This window comes from Pelophylax lessonae (genome assembly GCF_965119305.1).
Source record: "Pelophylax lessonae genome assembly, chromosome: 5".
Lineage (NCBI taxonomy): Eukaryota > Metazoa > Chordata > Amphibia > Anura > Ranidae > Pelophylax > Pelophylax lessonae.
The window spans coordinates 7,474,831-7,489,250 of NC_138772.1; the positions used below are offsets into that span (position 1 = coordinate 7,474,831).

Below are 14,420 nucleotides of genomic sequence, written 5' to 3' on the forward strand. Positions count from 1 at the left end.
CGGCTAGCTACCATTTAATGTTTGCGTCCGTCTTTATACACGTAGAGCTGTGAATGGTATAGCATTTCAGTGACGGGCACCGAGCATAAACATCTATGTATGAAATAAAGGGGATTTTCCTGTTCTGTGAACCTTGGAGAGAAGAGAGGATGGATGGTGGGGATTGAGCCTTTCACCGCTGGAGCCCCTTTAGACATGGGTCACCACATGGGATGACTCTACTGGACAATCTTCATCCTCCTGTTGGCGTCTGGTAAGGGGATTAAATAGTTGTGGAATAAAGGTCATGGGATTCATTTAAAATTGTACATTTTGCAATATTGGCAGCATTATAGGAGAATACCTAGACTGCCATTGTTGGATTGCTGCACCCAGAGGCGTAACTAGAACCTTCAGGGCCCCGGGGAAAGAAACCATGAAGGTCCCCCCGGACCTCTGGCCAGGGCCCTTCCCTTTAAGCCTGGGGCTCTTCCCACTGATCCTGGGGCCGTTTACTCTCCTTGCGGGGCCCTTTATTACGATCCCACAATGGGACCCTTTCACAAGTTCTGCAGTGGGCCCCCTTCCTGCCATCTTGGGGCCTCCCCATGGTGGTGGAATGCCAGGGCCCAGTCGCAAGTGTGACCTTTGTGATTCTGGAAGTCACCCACTGGGGTCAGTAGTTTTTTTTTGGGGGTATTTTAATTGTATTATTTTTTATCATTTTATTTTATCTTCTTACAATGTGACTGACTATGACTCTGTCCATTCAGAAAAGGAAGGAGTTGGTAAATTACATATTTACCGACCCCTTCCTGGTTCTCTATTGTGACATCCCCTGCAGCAGCCGGCAGGAGAGGGGAGGGAGCACAGTCGGGGGGGGGGTCAGCACAGTAAGGAGGGGGGACCAGGGGAGCACACAGGAGCCCAGAGACAGCAGAACACAAGTGAACTGGATAGGAGGAGTGGTGGGGGCAGCACAGTAGGGGGGGGGGGGACCAGGGGAGCGCACAGGGGCCCAGAGACAGCAGAACACAAGTGAACTGGATAGGAGGAGTGGCGGGGGAAGCATACGGAACCAATCTCCTCCTTTTTCCTCCTGTAGCTGCATGCTCTACATGCTGCCCCCGCTGCCCATCCTATCCAGGTGTACAGTGGAGCCGCACAGGCCCCCTGGAGCATGGGGCCGACTGGAGCATGGGGCCCGGTTGCAATTGCAACCCCTGCAACCCCTGTAGTTACGCCCCTGGCAGCACCTAATAAAACTGTTGACCTACCCGCCATGCCAAAACTGACATAAAGGACTACTGAGTGATCTTCACAGTGCAGGTTGTCCATGTCAGGTATCATATTCCCCCTTAGCTACTAGTTAATGTTTGCCTCAATGTTTATACATGCCGTGCTGTAAACTTTATAGAATTCCAACGAGACACAAATATGTATGAAATGAAAAGGTGAGGCAGAGGTGTTTCCTGCTCCATGCACACTGGACAGAAGAGAAGACGGACAGTGGAGATCAGACCCTTCAATGCAGGAGACCCTCCAGACATGGACCATCGAATGGGAGGCCTCTACTTGACAACCTTCATCCTCCTGATGGCATCTGGTAAGGGGGATTAAATACTCAGAGGGTAAAGGTCATGTGATTCATTGAAAATAATAAATGTTACAATAGTGGCAGCACTGTAAGAAAATTCTGAGGATACCATTATTGTGGGGTGTACCTAATGTGTAAGAAGTACAGCCAAAGCTCATTTGGCTGTACTCAGGGCTTTTTTCCTCAGAGAATAGGTGCAGGAACTCCTCCCTTCTGAGTCACCCCTTAACTCCATCCCCTACCCACCCCTGAGCACCGTTCCTTGGTTTCACCTCCTACCCACCTCCCAGTACCACCCCTTTTAGAGAATTAACGATAACAAGAAAGGCAATATGATAGATCTAGAAACAATGGACACCCCAGTGACAATAGATCCACCCCTGCAACAATGGACTTCCAACATCAAGCATCAATAGACCCTCCAGCAGCCAGCAGCATTAGGCCCCTCCCTCAACAGTAGATCCCTCCCAGCAATGATTGATTCCCTGCAACATTCCCTGCAACTGTGGGCAGCACAGTGGTGTAGTGGTCAGCACTTTCACCCAGCAGCAAGAGGGTCGCTGGTTCGAATCCCAACCACGACACTACCTGCCTGGAGTTTGCATGTTCTCCCTGTGCCTGCGTGAGTTTCCTCCGGATACTCCGGTTTCCTCCCACACTCCAAAGACATGCTGGTAGGTTAATTGGATCCTGTATAAAATTGGCCTTACTATGTGTTAGGGACCTTAGATTGTAAGCTCCTTGAGGGCAGGGACTGATGTGAATGTGCAATGTATATGTAAAAGCGCTGAGTAAATTGACAGCGCTATATAAGTACCTGAAATAAATAAATAAATAAATACCGCACCAGCAGCAACAACAGACTTCCCCAGCAACAATAGACCCTCTGCGCAAATAGATCCCCTCCAGCAGCAAATAGATCCCCTCCAGCAACACTAGATTCCCCTGTAACCAGCATCAATAGACCCTCCAGCAGCCAGCAACAAAGACCCCTCCCTCAACAATAAATCCTTCCCAGCAACAATTGACCCACCAGCAGCAAAAGACCCACCCTAGCAACAATAAATCCCTATGAGCAACAGAAAACCTCCCCAGCAACAATAGACCCCCATCCTCTGCAGCAATAGATTTCCTATTAGTCAGCATCAATAGACCCTCCAGCAAACCCCAGCACCCCTTGCCATTACATACATTCAGTTCTGGAGGTGCTGGCACTGCGTTCCCCCGCGTTTCCACTAAAAAAAAAGCCCTGGCTGTACTTCTCCTGTGGATCACAGGAGTGTAGTACGTTTTGCACTCCTGAGACCCATTTTCAGTAGAGAGCGGGCTGAAGTCCGCTGTCTGCTGACGTCACAGAGCCAGTCCAGGCTTAGGCGTCATCACGACCATGGAGTCGGGATTCACCCACATGCCTGGACCGGTACCCGGCTCAGCCTCTCAGCGGGGAGGAGAGGGGGTGAGGAAAAGGAGGCAGGGGTCATTCTCTGGGGATATCTCCAGATTGGATACAACAGATACATATGCACACAATCAGGTGCTTACTCTGTGCCTCTAGATGGATTATGCCATGTTTTTTTTTTTTTCCAGGACATATTGGGCTTTCATTTGGAGGCAAATGATCATGGATATCTCCTGATTTTGTTTTTATTATCAAAGGAAAGTTGGCCAAAAAGATTTAAAAAAATATATATTTTTTTAAAAATTCATCTATATATTTCTTGTGACTACCATAACCTACCACTAAAGAACAACCAAAATAAATAAAAAATCTCCCGCTCCCAGTGATACCACATACTGTATGCAGGGCTGCTGTTAGAAATCGCGGGGCCCCGTACAGACTACCTGGCAGGGCCCCCCCAAGAAAATATTAAAGATATATTTAGCTAAAATTACAACAAAATCACTATTAGCGCCCATTCAGACTGGCGCGACACGACTTGCTGGGGCGACCTGTGAAGTCGCGTGCACCGCGACCTCGGCGCGACTTGCAGGGACTTCATATAATTGAAGTCAATGCGAGTCGCCTCCAGGTCGCCCCAAAGTAGTACAGGACCCTTTTTCTAAGTCGGAGCGACTTGTGTCACTCCTATTAGAACGGGTCCTGTACTATTCAATGGCGAGCGACCGACCGCGACTTGTCAGGCGTCCAAGTCGCCTGACAAGTCGCGCTAGTGTGAATGGACCCTTATCAGACACAAATATAACATAGTTCGCATAATTCCTGCTAAATCTAAAAAAAAAAAAAACTATGTTAAATAAAAAAGAAGATGAGATGAGAAAAATATACAGGCTGGGCAGAGAGAGAGAAACAAAGTTACAATTTACAAATAAACTCCTGAGCAGAGATAAGTGCTGGGGGGGGGGGGCACACAAGGGATGGGGATTGGTGAGGGACGACTGTCTCTTTCTCAGCAGATAAAAGCTGATAGCAGGGAGAGGGACAGATCAGATTCAGGTGCTGGAGGAAGATTTCTGTATTTATTGTCCATCACTAATCCCCCTCTCTGTGTGAGCCCCCCTGTGTGCTCGGGCCCCCTACAAGAGGGCTGGTGGTCCCCCCCTATCAGCGGCCCTGACTGTATGTGTATGCTACTTGTTGTTTGTACCCGTAGTACAGCTCAGAAACAACAGTAGGCATTTTGCTTTTTTTTTCCCCCTACCTAAAACTAGTGTCCGACCGATATGGGTTTTTCGTTGCCGATACCGTTATTTTGGCCAATGCATATCGGTTTTCGGCCGATATTGGCCGATATTTTTGTACATTTCAATTTTTTTTTTGACAGGTACTTTTGTGGAGGGATCTGGGGATCTAAAAGACCCCAAACCCCTCCTCTGCACTTAAAAACATTCAAAACGCCAAGTTTGGCTGTTTTGAATGCCGTCATTTTTTAAAATCTGGCGCCAAGTACCCGGAAGTGATATCACTCATGACATCACGTCCAGGTTTTTGCATAGAGACCCGATCAGAGCTGAATGCAGCTTTGATCGGGTCTTCGGCGGCCGGGCAGGCTGGTTGCCGGGGTCTCCCGGTGGGACGGGAGACCCGACAGGAGGGGGGAAGTCCCCTCCCGCTCCTTGTAATGACAGCCAAGCGGCTTTTTAGTTGCATTGGTTGTCATTACAAGACAGCCGACCGTTGGCTATGGACGCCGTTACCGGGGTAATGCCTCTAGCTGCAGGCATAATTCTGATACAAGCACTTTCCCAAAATATCAGCAATATCGGTAACATCCGGGGTTGATTCCGATATATCGGGAAAAGTGCATATCGGCCCTTGATATATTGGCTTTGCCGATAATCGGTCGATCCCTACCTAAAACACACTGACTGACATTGATACTAATTTTAAAAGTTTCTGTTTTTCTTAAATCCTGTCCAAAATATACTGGCCATGGCCTTTGACCCTGACCTTTGACCCCAACTTTGATCTTTGACCCTTACTTGACCCAAACATTAATCCTGGCACTGACCTAGATCAAACCTTGATCTATGTATTTTATATTTATTTATTTATTTATTATTATTTATTTTACACACACTTGTTTTCTCTCTGCAAGGAGAGAGAAAGATCCAATGTATCTTTCCTCTCCATTCACATGGAGAGAAACACAGGGGCGGACTTCAAAGTAACTAATCACTGTGGTAGCCAATTAAAGACTATCACAACAATCAGGTGACACGGAATCGGGAGTTTCGGGTCCTGATCGATAGTACAGTGCATCGCGCTGCCCAGTCCCGTGAGGTTGCATATCTGCGTACTGTCAGCGTCAAGGTGTTAAGATAGTTGAGGGCCAGATTGAGACATTACCTTCAGATATTTATCAGTGCAGGTAAAGTATGTCCAGGACCTCCACCTTTCTCTAAATGCCCCCGCAGTGTTGTGAAGAGTAGCCATTAGGTTTTCCATATTTAATTTATTCATAAATGATCTAGAGGAGGGGATATCTAGTACAATCTCAGTATTTGCGGATGATACTAACTAAGCATGCCAATATCTTCTATGCAGGATGCGGAAACCTTACAAGAAGACCTGAACAAAATAACGGGGTGGGCAACTACATGGCAGATGAGATTTAATGTTGAAAAATGTAAAGTAATGCACTTGGGGGCCAGAAACCAGAAAGCAAGCTACTCACTAGGGGGGGAACCTCTGGGGGAGTCTAGGATGGAAAAGGACCTGGGGCTCCTAGTAGACAACAGGCTTGGCAGTGGCATGCAATGCCAAGCTGCTGCAAGCAAAGCCAACAGAATACTGGGATGTATAAAAAGGGGATTCACTCCAGAAATAAAGAGATTATTCTCCCGCTCTACAAGACTCTGGTCTGGCCACATCTGGAGTATGCTGTCCAGTTCTGGGCACCGGTCCTCAGGAAGGATGTGCTGGAACTGGAAAGAGTCCAGAGAAGGGCAACAAAAATAATTAGGGGAATGGAGGACATCAGCTATGAGGAAAGACTACAAGCACTGAACCTTTTCTCTCTGGAGAAGAGACGATTGAGGGGGGATATGATATCAATGTACAAATATTGTACTGGCGACCCTAGCATAAGGAACAAACTATTCAGAGAAAGGGAATACAATAAGACACGTGGCCACTCACTAAAACTAGAGGAAAAGCGGTTTAACCTTAAAGTGCGTAAGGGGTTCTTCACTGTAAGAGCGGTAAGGATGTGGAATTCTCTTCCACAAGCAGTCGTTCAGCAGGGAGCATCGATAGTTTAAAAAAACGATTAGATGGGCACCTTAAAGACCACAACATACAGGGGTATACAGTGTACAACATACAGGGGTATACAATGTACAACATACAGGGGTATACAATGTACAACATACAGGGGTATACAATGTACAACATACAGGGGGTATACAATGTACAACATACAGGGGGTATACAATGTACGACATACAGGGGTATACAATGTACAACATACAGGGGTATACAATGTACAATATACAGGGGGTATACAATGTACAACATACAGGGGTATACAATGTACAACATACAGGGGTATACAATGTACAACATACAGGGGTATACAATGTACAACATACAGGGGTATACAATGTACAACATACAGGGGGTATACAATGTACAACATACAGGGGGTATACAATGTACAACATACAGGGGTATACAATGTACGACATACAGGGGTATACAATGTACAATATACAGGGGTATACAATGTACTGTTAACAGCAAACACACACACACATCATAGGTTGAACTGGATGGACGGATGTATTTTTTCAACCTCACTAACTATGTAACTACGTAACATATGAAGGAAGTCATTGTCTTTTGAATACCACAGTGACCTAGATGGAGATTGCATTTGCTTCCACAAAACTGGAATGCAAGCCTCGGCCGTGTTCACCAAGTATATAGTTTAGAGAAGCCTTGTATTTCCACATTGAGTCTCTCTATCAGGTGGAGCAGGCAGGCTGCTGGGTTCCCACTCCTATCTACGGATGTCAGTTGTGTAATAGTGACTGTCACATCTTCCCAGAAGGGGCGTAGTTTGGGACAGAACCAGAAAATATGAGTTAATATATCTACTTCCTGGGCACAACGCCAGCAGTGTCTGGGATATTGCGGTCTATTTTGAGTACTACATGTGGAACGCGATCCTGGGAACTTTGAAATAGCTGTATACCATTGCATCTTTTCCTTGGGCCACCAGAAAAATAGTACTGGCTTTACCAAGTGAAAGTCTCTGGGGACCCTTCAGATAAAACTTTTTATGAGTCCCCTCTGGTCTTCCATTGGGTGATGGCAGATTCCACCGGAGAAACTGATAGCAGGCAGTTTTAGTTATATGACTGAGACCACAACATTTATCCCTCCTATACCCACTCTGTCCCCTGAGGAAGAATTTATCAAAATGCATCCACAAGAGTTGTGTCACATATATACCGGTATATATATATATATATATCGTGTTTTGTGGAACATAAAGTGTGCAGATATGTATCTGTAGCACCCTCCTAGTTAGGTGCTAGGTTCAAAGCATTGTATGCTCCATCTGCCTATCAGGGGAGCTTGATCTATTAGGTTGCCTGTTGCATGTTCCCAGGTGTGATTCACTGGGTCTAAGGGAGTGTCCCCACTGCATCCAATAGGGGAGCCTGTTGGACAGTGGAGGAAACCTGACCAGTGACACATTGGCTTTTGTGGGAGTCCCAGTGGGAGGGCACTCTTGCAGTGCATACTGGGATTGCTCATAAAAGCCGGGGGGACATGTGACAGACCGTCCTTGATGGGAAACGGAGTCCCAGGAGGAGGCTGAAGGCTTGTCTCTCCTCCTGCTGTATGAGGAAAGTGGTCTTAGGCAGACGGTCTCGTAAACCAGGTGTGGAGCTGAGCTGCAGAAGATCCAATGGAGCTGACAGTGGAGCTGCTGGCAGGGTCTTCCGGGAAAAACAGAGTCCTTGAGTCCCAGGGGACTTGCCAAAGGGTCTGCCCAGGAAGGGGGACCACTCCAGTGAAGTCAGAGGATCAAAGGGCTAGCTCATACAGAGTGTCAGAGTAAAGGGGGTGCCGTGTAGAACCCTGAAGAATAGGGACAAAGGGGGTGCCAGTAAGGACCCTGAAGAGTGATTCACATTGCAGTACAGTTCAGTATTTCTTCTTCACTAAAGTGGTAAGGTGAAGTAGCGGCCTTGCCGCACTCAGCGTTATGTAGAAGTCCCAGCAATTGTGCATAGTTTATACAGTTGGAGTATCCCACTCATCCCTTCTCCTATCCAAGTTCTCAAATAAAACAACAAAAAACCAAAACCCCTGGACTGTTTTCTGAGCCAAGCACTTTGAATATGCTACATTGTCAAGTTGTTGCTATGGGTAACCCAAGGGAATCCGTAACCAGCAGCTCCCAAGGGAGTAGTACTGCATATCATTTTCTATAAGGATTATGTATTTTTATGTATGTAATGCCTCTATCTTTTTATGTATATTTTTTTCTGGATATATTATATTAGTGCCAGGAAGGTGGGGGAGGTTGAATCTAGGATGTGTATCGTGGAGGGCCAGTTTGCTAGTTTGCTTAATATAAAAAAATATGAGGGTCCCTATCAAACTGGCCACCCATGGAGTCAACATTCCCACCTTCTAGGCTCTAAAGGGTATTCAATAGGTATAAAACAATCTGGCTTTTTTTCTAAGATGTCGATAATGATTTGATTTAATAATTCTGCAGCCACTTATTCAACAACTCAGAACCCGTCTGCTGCAACATCGGCCATGGAAGTAGATACCATATCAACTGAAACAATACCCATGGATACAACTGAAATTATACCCTCCAATAGAATTGGAACCATGTCCATCAATACAACAGAAACTATACCTAACTCTACAATTGAAACCATACCTACCTTTACAACTGACCCAACACCCTTCTCTACAAATGACCCAGCACTCACCCCTGTAATTGACTTCACACCCATCTCTACAACCGACCCCACACCAATCTCTACAACTGACCCTGCACCCTTCTCTACCAATGATCCCGCACTCACCCCTGTAATTGACTTCACGCCAATCTCTACAAGTGACCCAACACTCATCACTACAACTGACCCCACACCCATCTCTACATCTGACCCCACACCCATCTCTACAACTGACCCCACACTCATCACTACAACTGACCTCACACCCATCTCTACAACTGACCCCACACCCATCTCTACACCTGACCCCACACCCATCTCTATACCTGACCTCACACCCATATCTACACCTGATCTCACACCCATCTCTACACCTGACCTCACACCCATATCTACACCTGATCTCACACCCATCTCTACAACTGATCTCACACCCATCTCTACAACTGATCTCACACCCATCTCTACAACTGACTTTACAGCCATCTCTACACCTGACCCCACACCCATCTCTACAACTGACCCCACACCCATCTCTACAACTGAACTCACACACACCTCTACACCTGAACCCACAGCCACCTCTACAACTGACCCCACACCCATCTCTACAACTGACCCCACAGCCACCTCTACAACTGACCCAACACCCATCACTACAACTGACCCAGCATCCATCTCTTCAACTAACCCCACACCCATCTCTACAACTGACCCCACACCAATCTCTACACCTGACCACACACCCATCTCTACAACTGACCCCACAGTGACCTCTACAACTGACCCCACACCCATCTCTACACCTGAACCCACAGCCACCTCTACAACTGACCCCACACCCATCGCTACAACTGGCCCCACACCTATCTCTACAACTGACCCCACACCCATCTCTACAACTGACCCCACACCCATCTCTACAACTGACCCCACAGCCACCTCTACAACTGACCCCACAGTGACCTCTACAACTGACCCCACAGTGACCTCTACAACTGACCCCACACCCATCTCTACAACTGACCCCACACCCATCTCTACACCTGAACCCACATCCACCTCTACAACTGACCCCACACCCATCACTACAACTGACCCCACAGCGACCTCTACAACTGACCCCACACCCATCTCTACACCTGACCTCACACCCATCTCTACAACTGACCATACAGCCATCTCTACACCTAACCTCACACCCATCGCTACAACTGACCTCACAGCGATCTCCAAAGCTGACTTCACAGCTATCTCTACAACTAACCCCACACCCATGTCTACAACTGACTCCAAAGCGACCTCTACAACTGACTCCACAGTGACCTCTACAACTGACCCCACAGTGACCTCTACAACTGACCCCCCACCCATCTCTACAACTGACTCCACAGCGAACTCTACAACTGACTCCACAGCGACCTCTACAACTGACTTCACAGTGACCTCTACAACTGACCCCACAGTGACCTCTACAACTGACCCCACACCCATCTCTACAACTGAGCATACAGCCATCTCTACACCTAACCTCACACCCATATCTACACCTGACCCCACACCTATCGCTACAACTGACCCCACACCCATCTCTACACCTGACCCCACACCCATCTCTACAACTGACCCCACAGTGACCTCTACAACTGACCCTACACCCATCTCTACAACTGACCCCACACCCATCTCTACACCTGACCTCAAACCCATCTCTACAACTGACCATACAGCCATCTCTACACCTAACCTCACACCCATCTCTACATCTGACCCCACACCCATCCCTACAACTGACCCCACAAACATCTCTACAATTGACCCCACACCCATCTCTACTACTGACCCCACACCCATCTCTACACCTGAACCCACAGCCACCTCTACAACTGACCCCACACCCATCTCTACAACTGACCCCACATTAATCTCTACAACTGACCCCACAGCCACCTCTACAACTGACCCCACACCCATCGCTACAACTGACCCAGCATCCATCTCTTCAACTAACCCCACACCCATCTCTACAAATGACCCCACACCTATCTCTACAACTGACCCCACACCCATCTCTACAACTGACCCCACAGCGACCTCTACAACTGACCCCACACCCATCTCTACACCTGACCTCACACCCATCTCTACAACTGACCATATAGCCATCTCTACACCGAACCTCACACCCATCTCTAAAACTGACCCCACACCCATCGCTACAACTGACCTCACATCGATCTCCAAAACTGACTTCACAACTATCTCTACAACTAACCCCACAGCCACCTCTACAACTGACTCAACAGCGACCTCTACAACTGACTCCCCAGTGACCTCTACAACTGACTCCCCAGTGACCTCTACAACTGACCCCACAGTGACCTCTACAACTGACCCCACAACCATCTTGATAATTGACCCCACACTCATCTCTACACCTAACCTCACATCCATCTCTACAACTGAGCATACAGCCATCTCTACACCTGACCTCACACCCATCTCTACACCTGACCCCACACCCATCGCTACAACTGACCCCACACCCATCTCTTCTACTGACCCCACACCCATCTCTATACCTGAACCCACAGCCACCTCTACAACTGACCCCACACCCATCGCCAAAACGGACTCCACAGCCATCTCTACAACTGACCCCACACCCACTGCTACAACTGACCACACACCCATCTCTACAACTGACCTTACACCTATCTCTACACCTGATCTCACACCCACCTCTACACCTGACCTCACATCCATCCCTGACCTCACACCCATCTCTACAACTGACCATACAGCCATATCTACAGCTAACCTCACACCCATCTCTACACCTGACCCCACACCCATCTCTACTACTGACCCCACACCCATCTCTACACCTGACCCCACAGCCTCCTCTACAACTGACCCCACATTAACCCCTATAATTGACTTCACACCCACCACAACGGACCCAACACCCATCTCTACTACTGACCCCACACCCATCTCTACAACTGACTTCACACCAATCCCTACAACTAACCCCACACCTATCTCCACAACTCAGTCCATACCCAGCACAACTGACCCTTTATCTAGTTCTACAACTGATGCCATAGCCAGCTCTACAATACAATCCATATCAACCTCTTCATCAACGCTCATACTAAACACTACAGCTGAAACCCTGTCCACCATAACTGATGTCACACCCACTCCTAAAAATGACTCCTCACTCAGTTCTAAAACTGACTTCACTACCACCTCTACAACTCAATCTATATACACCACAACTGAACCTATACCCAGTTCTACAACCGATTCCCTTGTTAACACTACAACCCAGTTTAACACCATCAGAACAACTGATTATATGTCTACTTCTAACATGGAAGACTTAAATATCACCTCATCAGAAACCAACATCTCTACTGGCTTTACTACGCTAGAAACATCTGCGCATTTCTCTACAGCTACTGAAACATCACCCACTGGTATAAATGAAAGTATAAATATATCTACTATTCCTAAAGAGGAGTCATCTACAAGTTTACATTCATCTTTTATTCCAACAACAGAGTATTCTACCAGGACTCAAGTAACAGAAGAACCCATCATTTCCAGTGCAGTACCAGCCAATGCAACTAGTTCTACAAACACGCCTGAAACTTTTACCACAACCAAACCCCCAACAATGGAAACTCCAATCATAAGTACAATCATTTCCACAACCATACCTACTATCTCTACAACAACCCCTACAAGTCTAACCAATAATTCAGTGACTACAATGTCTGACACCATAACTAATATTACAAATGTAACCACTCCCAATGAAGATACAACTATTGCATCAGCTACAACAAGCACTACCAACCAACCTGCAACGAGTACTGCAACAAATGCAACAATTCTGGCTGTCAATATGACAACAACCCCAGCTGAAAATACTGCAACAAACACTACCACAAGTACTACCACTTCTACTCTCCCAACTACCCCAGTCCCAGTGACCAACTCTACAACTACAACGACCGAACCAACCAGTACACCATCAACAACCACAGTGCCTGATAACTATAACACCACAAGTACTACTAATCTCCCAACAAGCCCAGTGACTAACTTTACTACTACAATGATTAATCCCCCTGTGACCAGTACACCATCTACCACCATATTTACTACTACAAGTCTCCCAACAAGCCCAGTACCAAACTCAACAACAACTATACCTACTGTGACCAGTACACCATCCACCACCATAATTATTTCTACTAGTCTCCCAACAAGTCCAGTACCAAACTCAACAACAACAACTATACCTACTATCTCTACAACAACCCCTATAAGTCTAACAAATAATTCAGTGACTACAATGTCTGACACCATAACTAATATTACAAATGTAACCACTCCCAAAGAAGATACAACTATTACATCAACTACAACAAGCACTACCAACCAACCTGCAACGAGTACTGCAACAAATGCAACAATTCTGGCTGTCAATATGACAACAACCCCAGCTGAAAATACTGCAGCAAACACTACCACAAGTACTACCACTTCTACTCTCCCAACTAGCCCAGTCCCAGTGACCAACTCTACAACTTCAACGACCGAACCTGCTGTGACCAGTACACCATCAACAACCATATTTACTACTACTAGTCTCCCAACAAGCCCAGTACCAAACTCAACAACAACAACCATACCTACTGTGACCAGTACACCAGCCACCACTTTAATTACTACTACTAGTCTCCCAACAAGCCCAGTAACAAACTCAACAACTATACCTACTGTGACCAGTACACCAACCACCACCATAATTACTACTACTCGTCTCCCAACAAGCCCAGTACCAAGTTCAACAACAACCACCATACCTACTGTGACGAGTACACGATCCCCAACCATAATTACTACTACTAGTCTCCCAACAAGCCCAGTACCAAGTTCAACAACAACAACTATACGTACTGTAACGAGTACACGATCCCCAACCATAATTACTACTACTAGTCTCCCAACAAGCCCAGTACCAAGTTCAACAACAACAACTATACATACTGTGACCAGTATACCATCCACAACCAAAATGCCTGGTACCCAAACCACCACAAGTACTACTACAAGCCTCCGTACAACTCCAGTGACAAACTCTACAACCACAACAACCAAACCCCCTACTACCACAGCTCCTCATACCTATACACCAGGTAAGTTCATTGACATTAATACTTAACACTTCCATTACTCTATGAGTAAGCTTCTAACCAAGTGAAACGTGATAGTGTGTTTGTGCACTAAATGGAGGGCTTAGTTTATAGGCAAATCAACAAATTGATCAGAGGCTTTAAATATGGAGAACAGTTCTCACTTTTTCCTTTTTTTTGGATCTTCTGCTCTGCCATTGGTAAATACTAATAAAACAGTTTTTAGCTGCATTACT

At 46.6% G+C, this 14,420-nt stretch overlaps 1 protein-coding gene across 1 annotated transcript in view; it reads left to right on the forward strand.

Annotated features, from left to right (window-relative positions):
• Positions 1–1,527: 1,527 nt before the first annotated feature.
• Positions 1,528–14,420, forward strand: part of LOC309556399 (uncharacterized protein) — a gene marked incomplete at both ends in the record, with an annotated part of 31,615 nt that continues 18,722 nt past the window's right edge. The window contains 4 exon segments of the mRNA XM_082258863.1: positions 1,528–1,585; positions 8,776–12,028; positions 12,541–12,544; positions 12,546–14,187. Coding sequence (XP_082114989.1) covers positions 1,528–1,585; positions 8,776–12,028; positions 12,541–12,544; positions 12,546–14,187 — 4,957 coding nt within the window.